Genomic DNA, 23,156 nt, shown 5'->3' with positions numbered 1-23,156 from the left:
TAATAATATTGATTTGTTTTGTCACTGATTAATTCCAGTACATTAAATAAATTTACGGTTATACAATTAACATAAATAAATTGACATCGGTTTTACAAGATTATAAAGATTGCCTTTACCAGCCTACCCAAGTAGAATTTGTAGAAAAACCGAAAACTTACAGGATATGAATAAAAAAGTATTGTTTGTGGGAAAGTGTTGATTCTTTTATAAGCTATCTCAAACTTTTATTTGTTATAGTCATTTTTGCATGAAATTAATAAACAATAGCTAAAGCATGTGAAAGCTTACATTAGTTTTCTAGCACTGAACAGATATGAAACATGGTGGTATTTTAGGTAGTGATCGGAGAAAATATTCCAAGGATAAATATTCATTATATTTTCGTTCTAGCGATTTTAATTATATAAATATATATTTATAACCCACACACATTTATATATAATTACATATACAAGTGTCTCAGATCAGCCTAAGTAGAAGCAGGTGTAATACTAATAACTTAAAAATAATACGACGTTTCAGTGGAATAAACCATAAGTAATTAATGCAAGAACAAAAAGCCTTGAGAAATTACATGTCATGAAACTAAAAATAACATATAGAAACTGTTGAAAAGCATAAAACTGATATACAAAATATCACTAATTAAGTCATAAATTCAGAAGTTTTATCACTTATTTGACAAAAATTGATTCACGCAAGTCAACAAGCTCACGTCTGTCCTGATAAGTTAACACGTTATCTTATGCCGTGTTAAAAACTGAGAAACAAATACAAAACAAAAATATTTACAAGTTAATTTTACGTCTGACAAATTTGTTTGATAAAAGCCCATGGTTCGCATCTCGTTTGACAAATTTGCATTACACAATTTAAGGCCATAAATGTGTTAGAAAAGCAGCAGTCAAATCTAATCAGTTAATAAGAGACCAGGATTTGGCAGTGGATACTGTTCACTAGTAATCGTTCCTAAAAATAGTCGTAGTGTAGCTTTACGTGAAATTCTGAGTCAGACAAACTTAATAGTTTTTGAACATATACAACAGTTAAACCTGTACATTTTATCATGATTCATTATTTCTAAGTTATCCTAACCTATATTAACATTATCCTAGTCGGTGTTAATATTATGGTCTACTGTGCAGGAAATGGAATAAATTTCTACAAAAGGAAATTTCAAAAACCTGCATTTTATTGTCAGTTTCAAAGCATTCATATGTGCACCTATTAAAGCAATTTTAAGACTGTGTTGGTTAACTCACGTGTAAAATCGGACATGTTTTCACTGTTTTTATGTAATACGCGGCGATTATATGATACTATGTAATAGTACTCCTTCACATAAACAATTAAAGTAAAACCTTCGCATCGCGTATTCTTTTGTGGTATGTATATAACATTGTAAAAAATTAGTTTAAACGAATCTTAACGAGTAAAGTATTTATAATTCACTAATATGTAAGCTCTAGCATTCTTAGGATCCTAAATGGAAGGGCTAAATGCCAAATAAAAGAAGCACATTAGTTTTCTACTTTCACAGAGAGACAAGAAATTACATTAAGTTTCAATCATCGGGATCCATTTCTATTTATGGCTAGATGTTTTCATGATAGGAATTACTTATTTCTTGCTTCTACAATTAAATAAATTACAAGTTTCAAGAGATTACAAACATCATTGACATATGATCTGAACAGTTTGTAAAGAAGATAAACACTAGATAAACAAGAAAAAAATTACAAGTCACAATTATGTACTACAGTCCAAAAGTTCCTTTGAAAACATACAAAAGATACAAAAATGGCATAAAATTAGAACAATATTCAGAAGAAATAAAACAATATAGCCATAGTTAAAACACAAAACCACTTGTATATTGAGTTGATTGTATAAACACTATTTACATCACTTGTGACTGTGAATTCCAGTGTAGTGGGGAAACAAACAAAAAATCCAAATCCTGGAGTGTAATAAACAAGCAACATTTTATAACAGCTTTCTATGTAATAGCCCATGATCCCAGAGAAAAAGACTATATATAATACAAGTGAGATAATTATACGATATGAGCTACACACAAGAAAAGGAGAAGAAAAATTCTTGCTGATAACACACTCAGGAAACCTGATATAGAAGGCAGCAAAAATTTGATACCCCTCTTATATACGTAGGAAGAAACTTTTGTTTCTTTAACGCTAATCTTCTTCTATTATGTAGCTTAAGCCACATCATATATATTTATTCAGTATATCTGTCTAAGCATAATTAACATCAGTATTGAATAATAAAACTGACAGTCACTTTTTTAAAAGTCAATTGCAAACATGAAAATTTATTCCGAACTGACTGAACATGAACTAATTAAAGCAACATATTTTTGTACATAATATTGTATAAAATAAAATAGATTTTTTTTATAATTAAGATACTCTTGACAGGTATGCTAAAAAAGCTTTTAAAAAGTCGTGTCCCACTGTAATTATAAAACATTCTTGCAAAGCATGCTTAAAACCAAATTTGTAATCAATTCTTATTTTAAGTTTAAGCATGTGCCATGTAATGTCAAAATGAAGTTCCGTAGTCTAATCATGTGGCCAGGTGATTGGGGTGCTCGACTCGTAATCTCAGGGTCGCACCAAACATGCTCGTCCTATTGAACAGGCAGCGACAAGCTAACAATTAGGCATCCTAACTAGTTAAAAACAGAGGTAACTGATGAACTTCTAATGTCATATGAGAAACAGGATTTGGATTTTAATAACTCATAAAAATTTGATTTAAAATACTGATGACTAAGGACTATCGGACAACAATTCCTCACAGACTCATTTGGTTTCATTAATCAAGTGAACGGTTCGGGGTGTCGTCTTATATGACGAGTATAGCCTGAAACCTACACTTTAATTTGAAAATTATGGGCTTGTCTTATAAGTCCAGTCATCTTGTACACCAGCATGTACGGTACATCTTTTACTTATTTGCTACATTTCCCCAACTATCACACAGTTAAGAACTAAAACAGTAAGTCTTCCAGTATATTACATCATTAAGACCTAATAAAACGTCACAGTAAGGAATTGATAAGTCTCCCATTAACGTTTAAAATTTTGAAACAACTCCTTCTAGATACATACGCACATGCATGTATACATTTTTATGTGCAAAGGACTCCTTAATCTGTATAAAATTAAAAAAATCAACTGTTTAACGCTTGGTTCAGTAATAAAACAATATAAAACCTATGCCTTTATCACTTAACATTTACACGTACTTAAACTGATTTGTTTGTTGTTTTTTTAATTTCGAGCAAAACTACCTGTGCTTGCCATCCCTAGTTTAGCAGCTAGTAATCACCACCCACCGTCAACTCTTGAGCTACTCTCTTACCAACGAATAGTTGGATTTACCGTCACATTATAACGCCCCCACGGCTGAAAGGGTGAACATGTTTGGTGCGACAGGAATTCAAACCCGCAACCCTCGCATTACGAGTCGAACGTCTTAACCCACCTGGCCATGCCGGACTACTCTTAAACTGAGGCGATAAAATAAAATAGTAACAGTAAACATAACCTTAATTATACGCCTGGCTACTTGCCTTCTCAACGGCAGAGTTGAAGAGTTTTCCATTATTGGATACTTGTACTATGTATCTTTTGTAAGCAAACCTAAAGTTATTCATAACACAGTGGAATATATCTGAATTTTCCATGATTGAAATTATACTTTATAAAGAAATTCGTTTTATCTAAAATATTAGCACGACTATTCCTTAATACACTGCACAGTTTGGTTTGAAACATTCAGCAGACAAACATTAAAACTATATCAAGCTAGTTACACTCAGTACACTAGAGTTACATATTATTCTCTTAAACAATTTATAATGAGAATAGATACCGGTTCAGCATATTAAGCATAGCAAATCTAGTCATTAAATAGGTAAAAGCAAGCTACTGTTTATACTGTTACCTGTCAACAGTATTCGTTATGCAAAAAAAAGGACATGTTGTGTGACGGATGGGTTAATGCAAGTATGATGTTGATGCTTGACCACAACTCTCCCTCAGTGACTTCATTACACACTCACTGGCAAAGCGGTATGTCTGCAGACTCACACTGCTAGAAACCGAGTTTTGATACCAATGGTGGGCAGAGCAAAGATAGACCATTGTGTAGCTTTGTGTCTAATTGCAAACAAACAAACAATACTTCGTTATTAATTTTTACCATAATTCTGACTTGTAAATACATGTAACTTAAACAAAATGTACAATAATTACAATTCATTTCTTTAATTTACTTCACAATGTAGTTGTTGTTCATAATATAAATAGGACCTTGTCCACTACTACTTCTGTTGTATCCCAGCAAGTCTGACGAGTCCTGATACTATTAAAAGGATTCGTCGGCACAAAATATGATAACAGTACTGTAACTAACAGTATTACACATTTGTCTTGGCTTTTACTCACACACTGTAGATTTCTTTGCTCAGAATTACGGAGTATTAATATAACTAATGATGAAAAATGTTAAAGCAGGTACAAGTACATCACATCATAATAAGGTTACTAAAAATCTTAATTACCTCATTCACTCTGTTGATTCAGTTCGGTTTTCTGCACTTCATTTATCTATGTTGTTGTGAACGAGGTATTTCACTAATACCATAACTAATCAAGCAAACTGAATCACAATTCATATTGGAAGCCTTGTCAGCAACAGATAAGGTGCGTTTAAAATGCTATTATATATATGTGGTGTGTGTGTGTGTATATGTAATTCTTATTAGAATCTTCTATTACGTCAGTAAAGAGGAACGTGATTAAAACTAATATCTACGTTATTATGACATAATACCACGCCTGTTACTAACTGATGGAACGCTGTCTTTATAGTGATTTTGACAATAATATGAATCCTGATACTTTACTAAAAACTTAGCAAGAGTTTCTTTGTTAGAAAAATAGAATAGTTATTTTAAGATACCATAAATAAAAGGAAAAATCCTTACACAAATTTAATAAAACGATCTGAAGAACGAACAAAAACCTTCTATTAGTATCTTTCTCTCCCCCTCTCTACGTACCATGTCCAAACATGACGTTGATGATCATGATCTTCCACAGATCTCTTCTCCTTGAAGCACAAAGAATTTCCAATGTCGATACATTCAACCTTTTAAATAGACTCTTTATATAAGTCATCCTCTGTTTTCCATGGTCTGTCCTTCCTCCAATATTTCCACTTAGAACTAGACTTTCAATTTCTTCTTCCCTCTAATACGTCTGAGTAACTCCAATCGTCTCTTTCTGAAGCTTCCAAAGACAAATTTCTTAACCACTTAATTCATTCTTCATCTTTACTGCTGCAGTTTGGTTCCAATAGAAATTTCTTAAAATTCTAAAGTATTTACCAGCAATTTCCATTCCTTCTAGCATATTCATTAACTCCACTTGCTTGACTTTAACAAAAATTTTGGTATAATCAATATAACACAAGAAAAAGTCCTTCTTTATTTATATTGCTCTTTCTGAAAGCATTCATACCATGCAGCTAACATTTTTGAACCATTGTATTCCATAAAACCACATTGAACATTTGCGGTCTCCAGTTTTATAAAGCTTCTAGCTCTCATCATCGACACCTTTAATGGAATCTTTCTTATGTGGTTCATTAAACTGATGGTTCGATTGTGTTCACATTCAATGGCTCCAGGTATTTTGGTGAGTACATTAAAGATAAATTTATTGAGATCCTTAGGCATTTCATTACTATCATAAATCCCATTGATAATAAACTCAGTAAACACTTTATTAGATACAGCTGTTCTTTAACACAAGTAGCCAAATAGCAAGTCATATCCCAGCAACTCAATATGTAAAGCATGTAGACACGGTCAAGAGGTTCAGTTGTTGTTCGACCAAACATTAGAATGGAGAAGGTTCGTGATCTAAGCAACCTTAGCAGTGAAATGATCGTTGGTGTCAGACGTGGTGGTTACAGCACCTCAGAAACTATTGATCTCCAGGGATTTTCAAAGCACTACAGTCTCTAGTGTTTACAGAGAACGATGCGAATAACAAAAAACATCCAGTGAGCTGCTGTTCTGTTGTATAAAACACCTTGTTAGTGAAAAAAGTTAGAAAAAAATTGTCAGACTCGTTCAAGCTGACAGGAAGTCCTCAAATACTCAAATAACCACTCTTTATAATAGTGGTGTGCAGAAGAGTATCTCTGAACACACAACGCATTGAACCTTGAAGCGGATGGGCTACAGGAGCAGAAATCTACACTGGGTTCCATTCCTGTCAGCTTAGAACAGGAAAGTGAGGCTACAGTGAACACGGAATCATCAGAACTGGACAACTTAAGACTGGAAAAAACGTCGTCTGGTGTGACGAATCTCGATTTCTGCTACGACATGCAGAAGGTAGGGCCATAATTTGGTGTAAATATCATGAATCCACGAATCTATTCTGCCTTTTTTCAACACTACAGGCTGCTGCTGGTTACGTAATGGTGTAGAAAATGTTTTCTTGACACACATCAGGCCCTTTAATACAAACTGAGCAACTGAGAAATTAGTCCGAAAGAAATGGAAATTAGACTCAACTTCGATCAACCAAGGCAAAATGACAACTTTGAACGCAATCGGTATATTAAAGTACCAGCATTTAACGAAAATAAAGTCGATAAATATTTCCAACATTTTGAAAAAGTTGCCCAAACCATTGTCTTGAATGGCCCACAGAAAATGGTCATTACTATTACAGAGTGTTTTGTCTGGTAAAGCCCAAAAAGCTTATGCTGCACTGTCTCTAGAAGACTGCACAGATTATGATAAGATTAAAACAGCTATCCTGAAAGCATACGTGCTAGTACAGAAAACTCATCGCCAAAAGTTTCGAGGTTATCACAAGCAAGAAAACCAAGCTTATATGAAATTGGCCCACAAAAAAGAGGTTTATTTTGATCGATGGTGTAATTCTATGCATATTAACAATAGTTTTGATAAGCTACGACAATTATGAGAATTATTAAGAAATTCAAACGCTGTACAAGTGACGACCTCAAAACTTACTTGGATGGAAAAATGACTGCATTTTAACACATAAAATCACTTTTCATAAAAAAGAAATTCCTGCCAACTCAGCAAAAGCCTGTGTCTGTTCAATCCACTAAAGTTGAGGATTCTTCTGATAAATCCAGCTCCTCAGCTCCAATGGCTCGAAATATTCAGACAGTCATAATAAAACTTTATCTAAACCATCAAAGCGTGTCTGTTTTTGTTTTGTTTTTATTCTGGTTCTGTTATGTTCAAATGTTGGAGTTTGAAAAGGAAAAAAGAAAAAGAGGCAAAACCCAGTGCGTTTGTGTCCACATATGGACGTAGTTTCACTATATCACCCGATATTGAGTGATAAAAAAGACTAATGTAGTTAGGGAAGAGTTTCGCCTTTTGTGTCTATTGGTTCTGTGTCTTTGACAAATCACATTGCTAATCTCATATTCTTGCGCATTTTACTTGATACTGAGTGGACTTAATCATAGTTGTTAAAATGTATACTGCTTTTGGATTTGAGTTCTGTCACTAGTGAATCTGTTATTGTTCAGGGTATTGAGAGTAGTTTTGTTGATGTTACTGTTCATAACATTTAACATCAGACCTAGTTTTGGGACTAGTTGTGGTTGGTTTGTAACAACTATTAGTGATAACTGTTATTATAAATTGCATTGTTTTTATGTTTGTAAATTAAAATATATTTGTGTCAAAAAAGAAATTGTGTGCATCAATTTTGTTAGAAAATAATATAAATTTAATACATATTAAAATTTAATTAATAACTTAACTTAAATTAAAATTTCAGTTATCTTACGTTACGTAAAGCACGCAACATAATGAATCGGAGACTTATCCGAAATAAATTATAATACGTAACACTACACATATGCCACGATTTATCTTTCTCTCCCCTCTCTGTTCAACCTTAGGACACATTTGCCTAGAAGGCTAAAAGGGAGAAAAAATACAAAAATAAACTTCACATGGCAGAACAAGAAAAACTGCGTTAATGCGTTTGCTTCCCAATCTGATTTTCAAGAAACAAATATTTCCAGATGTTTGTTTTACTTGGAAACATATATACAAAATTTTGTTTTTTCAATAGATGTACAACCCTTCGGAAAAACCAGGCCTAGTTTCTATTCAACACTTTCATTAAATTTTTGAGATTCGATATCAACACTGTTCACAGAAGAAAAGGGAACATGGTTTCAGATATCCAAATATGTCAAGCTACATATATATAAAATCCAAATTTCAATAGCTTAATAATTCAAATTTTCAGGTTCGATACTGCCCACATTATTAACATAAGACACTGCAATTGTATTATCTATAATTCATTTCATACACCATATCTCAGCCCTATGTTGGGATATTAATAATGACCGTAACGTATGCATTTTCTCATCTTCGCTTCTCTTTTGATACCCCATGTTTTCGAATCACCATTTAAATCTTACTACATCGTGTTTTTGTTCTTATGATACACTCGTAGTTACCATGACTTTCTTTCAATCGTTTTAGATTCGTTTTTCTAAAGATATGTAACGTAAGGACCCATAGTTAACGTTAACTGCCGAAAAGACAGAGACTGTTAGTACTGAAACACGAGTACTTGTTCTTATATTGTTTGACACGTATTATACAAATCAAAACACTTTTATCCACGATTTCTCTATTTTATTTTTATCTTCTGGTAATGTTTAACTAAAGTATTCTTTCAATCAAAGATAAAACCCAAGAAAACTATCTGCAGTGTAAGTTCAAGAACCGATTTTCCTCATGTGCAAGTAATGAGTCATAATCTTTCAAAGAATTCTATAGTATTTCGAATGTTACATTCACATCCTCTTTATTATCACCAACTGAAAATAAACCATCAATGTAACCAACGTTTACATCACCAGATATATGCAATGTTGCATGAATAGGATTTATTAACTTGGTAAATAGTCTGGGATATATCCTCATATGCAAGACAAACACATACAAATAACTAGAAAATATTTGACGTACACCAGCCGTACTAACGAAGCACTATTCATAGTACAAATAAGTTTTTCATAAGTTGTAATGCAGACTAAAATGTACCCACATTAAAATTACAATATTAAATAACTTGTTTCAATTCCTTTATATTTCTATTTTTCATGGAATTGTAAAAAATCCTACTTTTCGTATTCAACCTCTTTAATCATATCTAGTAATAATTTTAAAATGTAGTTGTTAATAATCCATAATAAAATATTGGAATATAAATAATTTCCTTTAAATTCGGCCCCCCAGTGGCACAGCGGTGTGTCTTCGGATTCTCCCTGCTAAAAACCGGGTTTTGATACCCGTGGTAAGCATAGCACACACAGCCCATTGTGTAGTCTTGTGCTTACTTCTCAATAAACAAACTTTAAATTTAAGATAACAACAGGTAAAATATTTTCATTTGAAGTAGTATCCCTCATGTATTATCAAAACATTTTATTTTGGTTTTGACAAAGCACAAATATTTCTAATTTTTTGATATATTGTTTAGGCAGAGTATTCATAATGAAACCTTGTAGAATAGACGGCAACTGCCCGTTGGGAAGACACAAATGTAGAGGACGATGTTTAGAAAGTCTTCCTCTACACTTGTGTCTCCACAACAGACAGTTGCCGTCCATTCTACAAGGTTTCATCAATTCTAATTTTTGTTTTTTGTTTGTTGTTGTTGTACTTCCTGAACCTTTTTCTTGCCACTCTTTTAAATTGAAATCAAAATAAATTATCCTCAATTACTATAATTTCTTTGGTCACGACCTCTAGTATTAATTTATCAAACTTTAAATTTCCTCTACCTTGATCATTTGAAAATGTCCAAACACCTTAATCGTTCTACGTTTAGAGATCTTTAAAAATTTATTGATATTTTATATTTTGGAAATGCCAACATTACAAACCCACTCTAAATACCAAACAATAAAGGAGCTCGCAAACATGTGATCACTGATAAAAACCATATGTATACAGATCCTTACACTTAATTAAGGTTAAACTGATCCCAAATGAATAAAATCTTTTAGGCTACAGAAATGTATACCAAATAATTTATCTGACAACTGTGTAGTTTTAACAGAACCTCAACCATTGCATTTTGCAAGTCTTAAATGCCATAATAATGCAATCTCATAACAAGAGCCAGTGAATCCGAAATTATTTTATTTTCCATAGTTTTTGTTAGAGCAATACAATTTTCAGTAGAAAAGTTGCTTTTATAATTTCTAAACAAATTATTCACGCTTTCAGCTAAGCCATCATCTATCTTGATGTCAGCTTTTTCTTTGACTTAAAGTTTTCATTGTTAGGTTTCTGTCGTTTAGTAAGTGGTTCGTCACTCTGAGCATCATCTATTAACTTACTCAAAATTTGTAATGTCGCCATAATCTTGTTGGGAGTATTCATTAAGTTCTTTACTTTTGTACTCAAATAATCAACTCTTGCATTTTGTTTCGTGAGATTTTGTGGAATTGTTTCTAAAACAAACATACAGGTTTCCATTTGTGAGATTTGTCGGTGGTTTCGACAACAGTGGCGACACTTGTCTCGAAACTTTAGCTGAATTTAACCATAAATTCAGCACAAGTGTTTAATAAATAATTATTAATTCGTAGCAATGAATAATCAAGAATTTCATTCTTTTTTTTTATAATCAAGACAACGTTATCATTCGAGGGCAACCCGAAGCACATTAAAGTTACACATGCACAGCACACATCTCACACGATCCTGGAAGTGATGTGAATAACAGAATTTAACTATTCATGTCAGGAACTAAATAGTCTGGACCATTACTTTCGTATCTCAGCCGATCTGATGAGCAAAACTGAGCAAAAGGCCTCGTCCGTACTGGATATAGTGGATGTAGTGTGACTGTTACACATTCTTCTTTACTTTCACTAGTAAGTTCTTAGAGGTTGTTTGGATATTGAATCTTCAAATGTATCCTTATTTCTGACATAAACCCACCATACTAATTAATACCTTCTTCAAAAATATATATTTTAACTTTTTCCCCTTTTCATATTAATGAAATTATCTTACATAATACTTTTTCGTCGACTTTTTTTTCTTTATGATCTGCTTATACACTTTAATTAAATTAACATTGAAGTATGCCAGTATATAATTACAAAGAAACGGAATCAGATGAATTACTCTTATTGTATTTATGTAATAACAGAAAAGATTTAAAATATAAAAAACCAATTACAGGGGTAAAATTAACTACATTAAAATTATTTTCTCTCTCACGCACACATATCTATGTCTATTATTATTACAGCAGTAAATAATGTTTTGAAACTACGTGGACTGAAATTTTAAGATAAGTTTGCACCTAACTGAACTAGATCTTATTTTGTTTCATCCATCTATGTATCATATTATTAGGTTAATGTCAAATATACACATCAAGGAGCGTTATAATTTATGCAACATACAAATGGAGCTCGGTGAAACGGTTCAATCAGAAACACACTTCCCAAAAACAAACATTTGCACCAATCAACCAATGCAGTTTATTGTCGAAAGTTTGAGTTGTAATTGAATGTGCCTAATATTTGATGATCGACCCTGGCATAGCCTGGTGATTAGGGCTTTCGACTCGAGACCAGAAGATTCGCGAGTTCGAATACCCATCATCGAACATGTTCATCCCAGATGGCTGTCAACTGAGAGTCACCCGAGTGTTTAAAATAGACTGCTTGGAGCTGTAGGAGAAATATGTTTCGTTATAGCACTTATCCTAACTCTTAAAGGTTTTTGTATGTCGATTTGTTGCACCTGTTGTATGGTTTTAGGTATACAAAAAACCTAATTGGACGAAACAATTTGACGAAGATTGTGTGCACTAGCTATCGCTAATTTTTTAGTAATACACTTCTAAGAGGGCAACCAATCAAGGAAGTCAACATCACCCATCACCAACTGTTGAGCAATTCTTGCAGGACCGATTTTTATTTTTAATTTTGGATAATAGTTAAACACAATCCACATTCCGTCACGCTAACATTGGGTCACATTCGGCCTAATTTCCATATTCTTACATTCTTTATAAGCCCTTCCTATACAGCGTGGATACAGCGGTAAGTCTGCGAATTAACAACGCAAGAAACCGAGTTTCGATACCCGTGGTGGGCAGAGCACAGATAGCCCATTGTATAGCTTTATAGCGAACTTCAAAATACAAAATTAATGTGTTTACTGTCTGTTACTGGTGGACAATGGAAATTTACATTTATATCATGCCAGAACTATAAGCAACCCAAGCTATTCTAACGTTTAATTATAAGATTTCTACGACAAAAAAAATATTTTGCTACCATACTGCAACATCATAATTCAGATGAAGTACAAAATGATAAACCAAAAATTTCATAAGTTTTAAAGAATAAATTTGAACCGTAATAGTGGTAAAAGTTATTCATAAACACGTTTTCTTCAAGCAACATAAAACAAGGTGAACTTTCATTATTCTGTTTTTATCTCTGCACAATTATATGCTAATCTGTAAACCATTCTGGTTTAAAAGAACAGGAAAATTACTTTCTTATATGTTTATATCGATAATTGAAAGTTGAGTTAAAGACAATTACGTCCCACAATGACAACCTGAACATTAATTTGCTAAAATCAGTAAAACTACACTTGCATTAGCACTATTTTGTTCAAAACTATGTCAGCTTTTCCCTAAGTAGCAAAATGTATTATATTATGCTCAGGGAAAAATCCACGAAGTTCGCAAACACTGATGTTTTATTGGAACATGCTGAAATGAAATCAAAATGAAAATTAATTTTTATTTATCTTTCTAAATAAGATTAAATAAAAAATGTAATGAATAAATTTCAACTACAAACTTTTTTTTTAATCTGTGAAAGAGCTACTACATTTTGTTTTGGTTAATTTAACGATTCAGTGTTGCCTTCAAGACTGGATGCATCCATCTCGGTGTGATACAGTTAACGCATAAACAAAGTGACACCCAAAACACAGCTCTGAAGTACTTCGAATTGAAATGTGAAGAATCTGGAAAGTTTAGTGTCTTTTTCGATCACACTGCGGACTTACAACGGTAGAAACCGGGTTTCAATACCCATTATGGGCAGAGCATAGATAGCCCATTGTGTAGTTTTATGATTAACTTCAAACAAAGAAACAAACAAAAATATTTGGAGAACATTTTTATCTGTGTTTTCACTGGCTATACCACTCTGCCACTGTGAGACAATATAGTCACTAATGAAGAATTCTTGTCAACCATCAACATTATACTTGCATTAACCCATCCGTCACACAACGTCATTTTCGTCATGTTTGCATAAAGAATACTGTTCACAGGTTACAGTATAAGCACTTTTAAAATATTTATTGTAAACGAAAACTTGCCAAGACCTTTATTTTATATGAATCATTATACAATTATCAAAAATTTCAGTATATCAACATGATCATTTTCACTTGAATGTTGATGAGATTTATGTGGGGGAGTCTGTGATTGTTTGTCTTTTTCCGATTTTCATCGCATTTTTTGACTTATTAGTAATATGATTATTGACCTTTATAAGCCTTGCCCTGATTCAAAAGTGAAAATCCCCCATCAGATGAAGGGGATTCAAACGAGAGAGGATAACACTTAATAACAGTCCCACACATAAAGGTGAATGATTGTGTCCTTATTACTCACTGTTGACACTAATAGGAACAGAAACAGGGTATGTTTTGAGTTACCAAAGAGTATTTCCATGGAGAAAAATGTGAGCTTTAGTTTGATAAAGTCTCTTTTGTTGGATTGAGTACGTCCATCCATTCTGATAGTGGAAAAAGAGTGAAGAAGCATAACTGTTTTGGAAAAGGCACCATCTTCCTTGCCTCATTACAGGTGATGGTACTTATGTTATTTATCTTTTGTACTCCGTTTCACTTAATACACTTTGAAAAAGACCGTTAGTACAGGAGGAGGAAACCAGTTCAATTAATATTATGTGACGTACTGACACCCACAACTAGTGAGGCCATTGCCACCATAATGAGTAGAGGTGAGAAGATATCTTGTAGTGTCAAACCATTAACAATGAAACCATAAAAGGACCTATGGAACATATGTAACTCAAACATGCAACTCCGATAATATGCCTTAACATTGGCAGATGGCGTGAACACTTAACTGCCAAAGTGAGGTTTCCTGCCTGCTGAATTATTTCATTCTATGAAGCAGAAATTGCTTGGAAGCTTAAACTCCAAGAACCTTTAACTCGGGTTTGTCAAAGAGATAGATCTCGACAATAACTCTTCCTGCGGAATTCAAAGTGATGTGAGATGTTACCTCAATGGATTTAATTTCAGAAAGCATTCACTTATTATAATGTTTCAACCATCAAGCTCCAAAACCTCAATTTCTTATCCAATTTTGAAAAACCGAACAAATTCTTGTAATAAGAAGAAAAATATCTTCGAATGAGAGTTTTTGGTAAAGAATCTGAAGTATGTGAATGAGGTACAGGTAGAGTGGGAGACAGTAATGTCTGCATTCTTAGTTTTCTTATGGTTGTAGCTTATTTGTCATTTGTTTACTTGTTTCAAATTCATAATACGACTAAACATTTGGTATCCACTTACTGCGCAAACCATGAACCTACAATACAACATGCTACAATTTCAAAAGCTCAACTCTTGATGACAGTTAAGCAAAGCCAAGATTTCAAGAGTATCATACCCAAACATCAGTACCTGGTATAATGTACATAAAATCCACTAAAGACATCAAATACTGTAGTTTCTTTATCCTAGCCACAAGTGAGCAGCCAACTGGCACTAATAAAAACATCACATGTCTCTTCCTTGACGATAATTCACGGTAAAAACTGGTGTACTGCACATCCAGAGGTAAAATACGAAAAGCAAACTATCTGGTAAGTCAGCTTCATAATAAAATCAAAACGAATTTGAAATAAAATAAGAGAACTGATGGATTAGCTATAACGGTCTTCAGGTTAATGAAAATTAATATATTTATAGTTAGACACATAAAAAATAACACGTCTTCTAAGCGAAGAAAAAGCAAGAGGACACTATTTAGGAGGTTAACTATACAGAGAAATCATATGAAATAGAAGAAAGGAAGTTGTTTAGACAGTTAACGACAAAGAAATTACAACTCCTTAAGGTGAAACAGTGTAGAGAAAAGTATATGATGGATTAGTTACACAAAGATATTCAAACGCCCTTAAGATGAAATAAGGTAAAGAAAAACTGTTTCGTAAGTCAGCTAAGGAAATCAAAATCGCATTATACGATGCAGAGTTCGGATACATAAAGAAGTCAAAACGTTGTTCATGTGAGATAAGAGAGAATGAAAACTGTCTGATATGTTAGCTACATAATTAAGTACGAAGATATACAATGGGATCTCTGTGCTATGCTTACCACGAATATCGAAAATTATTACATGCATAAAGAAATAAATTTCCTCATATGCAATTAGGGAGAGACTCATGTTTAAAAATGTGCATCGTAATGAAAGCCTAGTATCCTTCAGGTTTAAGGTCAAACAAGAAAGATGAAGCTATTTGATGGAATCATAAAGAAAACAAAAGGTCTTCTTGTGAAATGAAGGAAACTGTCTGTAATGTTAGCTACATAACAAAAACAAAACTTCAGGTGAAATAAGGTAAATGAAATTAATTGGAGGAAAACTACATAAAGAAATTAAAACAGCTTTCAGGCAATGTAATGGAGAGGAAACTATTTCGTAGGTTAGAAATGATAACGTCCTTTAAGTAAAATAAGTGAAAGGGAAAAAAAATTGTATATTAGCTCTGAATAAATAACTCGTAGAGTGTTTGGGATGAAATAATGGAAATGAAACCATGTAGTAGTTTAGCCATGTTACGATTGTTTGTTTGTTTTTGAATTTCGCGCAAAGCTACAAGAGGCATATCTGCGCTAACCCTCCCTAACTTAGCATTGTAAGACTAGAGGGAGGGGCAGCTAGTCATCATCACCCACCGCCAACTCTTGTGCTACTATTTTACCAACGAATAGTGGGATTGATCATAACATTATAATGCTCCCACGGTTGAAAGGACGATAACATTTGGTGTGACGGGGATTAGATCCTGCGAAACTCAGGCCATGTAACGAACTTCAAAACGTCGTTCAGGATGAAACAAGGAAAAGTAATCTAATTCATAAATCTATTACATAAAGAACATGGTCTGGTCGTTAGGATGCTCGACTTGCAACCTATAGTCGCTGGTTCGAATACTGTCGCTGAAAATAATTTCCCTTCCAGCTGTAATGGTATAATTATACGACAATCGATCGCACTTAAAAAGATAAAATAGTGGCTGGCGTTAGGCGTCTTTGACTAGTTGCCTTCCTTCTAGTGTAGCACTTCTAACTTGGGAAAGGCTAGCACTGAAAGTCCTAGAGAAAGTTTGCTCGAAAATCAACAAACAGCATGAAGGCATCAAAACTTTTTCCACACAAAACAGGTAAATTACCGGATATGGCAACATCATAGAAGTTCATAAGTGCCTTCAAGTGAAAAAATGAAAAATATTTGGAAGCTTTACAGTAAAATTACAACGTCCTTCGAGAGAAATAAGGCAAATTAAACGATTTTTATATTATACAAATAAAGAAGCGAAAGTTTTTCAGGTGAAATGAGAAAAATGAAACTATTTTATGAATTAACTATTTGCTCTTTTGTTATCAGCAGGTTATCTTTTTATCACTGCTAAGATTTTAATACTCAACTCTTGTGTCAATTATTGAAACTGATACACTGTACACTCGAACGCCACATTTTATATAACACTAAATGAGACTCAACTCAATCTGAGACAGAATTTTGATTATTGTCGTGTGGACGTATTTTATAATGGCAATATTGTTGTCATTAAGTCCTATCAAACCAAAACATTTGAGCAAAGAAACCATCACACACATAAAATACAAAGAATTATATCTTGTAATCAGGGGCGTACATTTTTTACACCTGATGGGGGGATGATTTTTGCAACCACTTATGTGGACTGTTTAATTTGCAAATTTGTAATCTCTGATTACGTGAACCTGAAAGCTGTAAACATGCAGTCACAGAGTAATCTCGTTGCCACGATACTTGCATGTATACTTAGGCCTACTAATTGATACTTACGAACTATCGCTTAGATCGAAAAGCTTCAAAACACGTCTATATTAAAGATGTACATTTCGACTACTGAAAAAGCCTACATCTAGGCCTAATTATGTAACTCGATTGGTAAAAACACGAGAATCACAAAAACAAACAATTTGTAGGCCCGTGATGCAATAAAACAATTTAACAGACCCAACTGTAGGGAGGGATGATTGTATGCACCATACTCCCCTACCTAAAATGAAGGGGGGATGTATCCCCCATCCCCCCAGGATCTACGCCCCTGCTTGTAATAGTTTCACTTGTGTCAGTGAAATCTATAGACATTCAACAATTAATCACAGAAGAAAGAAAAATTATTCTGAAACAAAGTATCATGCAACTGTGCATGAAATATTGGTCCAGAAGGACATGTAAACTGACATGTCCGATAGTTCAAGAAATTGTCTGCTTACAAGCTATTCTATAATTGAGTATTATACTACTAATCACAATCTTTAAGAACACATTAAAAATAAATTATCATTTGTGTATTAAATTATGTTGAATGTAGTTGTGATTAGAATGACTAATTTAATAGGATTTATCAACTAATGGAGAAAAGTACAGATTAAATAACCCCTTTCAGTGAAGGAACAACAACCACATCTACCATAAGTTTAGGTTAAGAAGTTAGCACGAGGATTACCTAAAAAAGTTGTAATATTTTCAAACGAGTCCCAAAACTCTGTAGAATAGTTGACTATTCTTCTTCAGGAAAATAAACGATTATTTAGTTCTTTCTCAGTTTCGTGTTTTTATTTAATACAATACATCTGTAGGTCTATAGATAAAAATTTACAAACAACTATATTTAAATTTTGTATGCAGAAGCTGCTAATACTTCTTTACATATACAATTAAAATATTTCTTACATAATCGTAAAATTCTGAAAGTTGTGTTGGAGCTTAAGTTTTCATGACTTTATTCTTTCTAATTTGAATACTTTATTTACAAACATGCATCTTCCAATGTTCTATGATACTGACATATTCCTGCTATGTCATGAACAAACATACATTCGGAATGCATTTAATACAATAGCGTAACCAAAGACTTTGAAACTTTTTTATCATTTGCTTAACGTAACAAAACAAATTTAATTCTACACGCATCTTAATTACTTCTACGTAGCAATTCCGAGACTCGGAGGCGTGTCTGAGGGCTCATGAGGGCTTCTGTATATACCCATAATGAGAACTCGTAACATCTGTGCCAATCTCCAAACAATATTCAAAATATTCTGTCAATAAATACATAAATTTATAAAACTTTCAACAGTTTCTAAACACCATAAGGCCTTTAAGAGTTTAGAAGACACACCAGCAACAGTTGCTAGAAATGAATGTGTTACAATTTTCAAATTACTTTTTAGGTATTATTTGTTTTATGAATAAAGTGATGAATACCGTTTTTATTGGAGGAGTAGGAGAGGAATGGTGACTTTCAGAATATGAAACTAATTCTGAAATAGTTTAAAGTATGTGTGTGTGAGGGCATGTGTGTGTGTGTGTGTGTAAGGACCTAATTCTACACGTAGCAACACCTATCACCGGATGAAAACAAACGTAATTTGAATGCTGGATTAAAGGAACCTGTTTTCTTAGCGCAGGAGTTCAAGTAAACAAAGAACTTGTTTGAAACATCAACAACTGATATATGTTTAAATAAAAACCCTATTACAGGTGAATAGTGTATTGACTACTAGTTGTATAAGAAGAAAAATACAGTTGTACTGGATTTATTTACTGAGAGGGGGGTATAAGGGGGATAGCAGAAATTTTTCTTCATATCGTAAGGTTGTCGATAATCAGAAGTGAAGATAAACAGATATGCTGTTGGTGCAAATGCACTCGGTTGATTTTTGTAACATATTCAAAGTAATTTTTCCTTTGTCCATATATTTTTAAACAGAAATTCATAATATATTTCGGTTTATTAAGAACAGTTACATCAGTTTGAAATTGGAACCTTTTTAATGGAACCTAAAACTATGAACGATAAAAACTGTATAGCAAGATAAGTTGGGATTTTTAATTAATAGTTCCCAGATATGTAATATACTACGCTATAATTTCTATCTTTCTCACTCCCGTATGTAGTACGATAATGTCGAGTATTTCATTTTATTCTACCTTTAAATGCCAAAAATTATAGCATACGTAATTTACTTTTAATGCTTTTATCAATAATTGTATAGCTCAACTAGCTTGCTGGTTATTTAAACTGTAAAGCAAGATTAAGTTCAATCATGTTATATATATTTCACTATTATTTTATAACATGAATACATCCACAAAGCTGCAACTTGTAACCTGTCTTACCTGTCCGTAACAGTGCTTAGAGAGAGCTGGAAGGGAGGTCCGACGGGGTTTCCCGTAACCAAAGATATGCAGCCCAGCAGAACTCGACGTTCGACGCCGACGAACAGCCAGAATCCTGCCGTCTTGAGTCATGATGGTGTCGACTGGAGGGCATAACGTTGTTTCGGTATGTTTGGATAACAGAACACCGCACAGTCCACACACGTGGGCCACGAAGGGGCTTACATGTGCTGGCAGTTCAGACAGACACAACAATACTAAAAGCCGAATAAGGGCAAAGAATGAAACTATCCCAGTGCCAAGCCGACCCGGAAGGTTGGCAAAGGCGGTTGCTCCTGCCAGTGAGGTCAAGTACACAAGCAGCTGTACTACAGCTGCCATACTTAAGCCTTTACCCCTATCCTCAGCATATTTCGACGTTATGCGTAGTTCACCATAGTCTGGGGTGGCTTCAAATTCGTCCGTGCTATAATAGTGGCGACAAATACATTGGCCAGCAATCTCACCAAGAATACTGGCACAAAATAAAAAATAAAAACTTGTGGTATTGATTTTCTCACGACTGTACAAAGCAAAAAGATAATGTGCACATAATACCGAAAAAAGAAGTACTATAAATCTGCAAAAACGTTGAATAACTTCAGTCACGTCGCAGACTACAACAATATAAGCCAAACAGCAACAAATAAAAGCGCCTGCACCATACACGAGTGCCGCGTGTTCGGGCGAAATCACAAGATTTGGAACACCTAACCTACTTAATAGAACATTACATTTCCTACCAGCAAGAGGTTTAACTAATACTTGAACATATCCATTATTGTCGGGATCCAAAGCATGACTGTTTTTTCGAGAGGAGCTATGTCGGCTAGGAACGCTAGTGTTGTATAAAGCCATGACCACATTTAACAGATGCTCATCTCACTTGTTTGTTGATCGACAACTGAAAAGCGCGTGCTTTCTAAACAGCATGAGGCACAACGCCAGTGTATGCTGGGAAATCTCCCGCTTCGAGAAAGCTTAACATTTACAAGTAACGAGAAAGCGATAGTGGTTGTGGATCTTCGAAAGGTTGATGGAGTTGTACCGATGACCACAGGTTTCGTCGCCGAAAAGTTTCTTTCAAACTTAACTATGAGAGCACGTTATTGAAGAGAGTGATGACTAAGAAAATATGTAAACCACAGGATTTAGTATGCATTCTAAATATTTATTGCACGTTTAACTAATATTTCAAACGTTGTGTATATTGAATCAACAAAATTTGATATTTTATCGCCGCTTCTTTGTTGCGATTAGAGAAAATTAAAATTTGTTGGCAGATTATCACTACAGAAATACAGAATCGATTTGAGTGAGTTCTCATATATCATATAGATCGTGCTTTTTAGACGTAGTGTATTGTTAATCAGTGGAGTATTAAGCAGAGCAGATAGTATTTTTAAGACTTAAAAAAAGGCCTCAGTGTAGAAGCAGTTCGCTTTTCAGTCTACAGCCAGTTGCACTCTATTAAAATTCTAACCATCAATATCGATCGTAACAACACTACAAGTCCAGGGGGCATTCTCTTAGCGTAGATTGGGAGAGGTGTACAGGGAAATACTTTTGCTTCGTTTTTACGTCTCAGCGTCATTCATTCCTATATTTGACACAGAAATTTATCAAAATGGAAACGATCCTTTCTCGCAATTACACGCTAATTAGATTTTATATATTTCTTTTCCTTATATTTGCCAAATGACTTATATAGAAATTAGATAGATGGTATTCCAATTTCAGTAATAGTTGTTCTTGGATATTTCTTTGTACGAACGGGTTACACTATTTGTACTACCTGAGCAGCACATTGAAATGCGAGAAGCTCTTATTGACGATAATATTATTCTCGGTATCACTGCAATAGATTTATTAATTTCCGTGGAGAAGTTATTGCAGGTAAATAAAATGGTGGAAACCTTAAACATCCTCGTATACAGAAATATCAGGTCAGATATACTGTATATAATATTACTTTTCTGGAAGTAAATGATTTTAAAGATAAATCCCTATTTTTATTGTTAAAACTGTAGATTAGAGAATATAAGGTTTTTCTTCTGTAATAAATTACCGATCTAACTGTAATAACGTCGAAGAAGTAGCCGTATAATAAATTTGAATAATACTAAAGTAACAATATATGAACTACACCCACTAGAAAAGAAAGATAAAAAGAAGCCTTCTATACACACCTTGGCCTGGCATGGCCAAACGCGTAAGGCGTGCGACTCCTAATCCGAGGGTTGCGGGTTCGCGCCCGAGTCGCGCCAAACATGATCGCCCTCTCAGCCGTGGGGGCATTATAATGTGACGTCATAATAGTGGGATTCACTATTCGTTGGTAAAAGAGTAGCCCAAGAGTTGACGGTGGGTGGTGATGACTAGCTGCCTACACGCTAGTATATATACTAGAGGGAATATACTTCCCTCTAGTCTTACACTGCTAAATTAGGGACGGCTAGCACAGATAGCCCTCGAGTAGCTTCGTGCGAAATTCCAAAAAACAAACTATATACACCTCACTGGCAATATTACCCATCTAACCTTATACAGCAATCAGCAAAACATAAACTTTTCTCTTTTCGTATAAACTAATCGATTAAGTCTGTTATTCGTAAGATCCCAAAAAAGTGGATAATAAACCAGTCTTTTTTCATCAAAAAGGCCCCCCCCCATATTCTAATCTAAGAGAGAATAATTATTTTTCAGACTCAACTAAAAAACAACGGCGGATTAGCAAGTTTTTTTAATTAATAACAAAGTAGTAAATAATTAAATATAGGTGATCGTAGAGTCTTACTCCTAACAGTGAACTGATTCGTTGTACGATAATGCCATGGGTTCAGCTCAGACAGAAACATGAGGGAATCCTTAATGTCCGCGGCTGTATTTAGGTCTCAAATCGGTCAATAGATGAAGCCATGAGCTAAAAATTTGGACTTGCGCTCATAGAATTACTCTGAATTTATACTCAGAGCCATCCTGTTAGCCGCTATGTCGCGGCTTAAACATTTGTAGCTCTACGCTTAACACAAGTTTGTACTTCTATACTGAGTTTTCGAAATGAAATTGTATAAATACAGTATAACTACTTTACTGATACTCTCTTAGGCAACTTAATTTTATCGATCAACAATCAAATGTATAAAATACGGACAACAACTGTAGCATTGTCTTATTAATTTCTGTTCTCGATAACTTGTGAGAAACGCTTTGTTTATACACCTATGATATTTTTAAAAGCATGTTATTTATTTAAGCATAATGATGTCGATTATATAGAAACTTAATTTCTCACTATACAGCCTAAATATATAAGGAATATCAAAATTATTATTTTTTTACTGCTTCCACTTTACCTGTTGCTTTTACACTATGTTCTGACTAGAAAATGAACCAATCAGACTGATTTGTTTAAACATAGATTCATCCACTTTTGGTAACATAAGAGCCTTCTTTCATAACCGTGTTTTATTTGTTTATAATTTTAGAATTTTTACA

General features: G+C 33.7%; 1 protein-coding gene across 2 annotated transcripts in view; it reads right to left on the bottom strand.

Annotated features, from left to right (window-relative positions):
• The window catches only part of LOC143222208 (cGMP-inhibited 3',5'-cyclic phosphodiesterase 3A-like), a 247,057-nt gene extending 226,157 nt beyond the window's left edge, over window positions 1-20,900 (bottom strand). Inside the window, exon 1 of one of the 2 annotated variants that reach the window (XM_076448339.1) lies at window positions 19,620-20,900. In XM_076448339.1, the coding sequence (XP_076304454.1) occupies window positions 19,620-20,516 (897 nt within the window). In that variant the 5' untranslated portion in view covers window positions 20,517-20,900. The remainder of the gene's footprint in view (window positions 1-19,619) is intronic. The other variant, XM_076448338.1, reaches the window with a different exon arrangement.
• Between the last annotated feature and the right edge of the window lie 2,256 nt (window positions 20,901-23,156).

Source organism: Tachypleus tridentatus, chromosome 8, assembly GCF_004210375.1.
Source record: "Tachypleus tridentatus isolate NWPU-2018 chromosome 8, ASM421037v1, whole genome shotgun sequence".
In the NCBI taxonomy this organism is placed as follows: Eukaryota; Metazoa; Arthropoda; class Merostomata; order Xiphosura; family Limulidae; genus Tachypleus; species Tachypleus tridentatus.
Note: the sequence above shows the minus strand (reverse complement) of the source record. Positions and strands in the feature narration are given on the sequence as shown.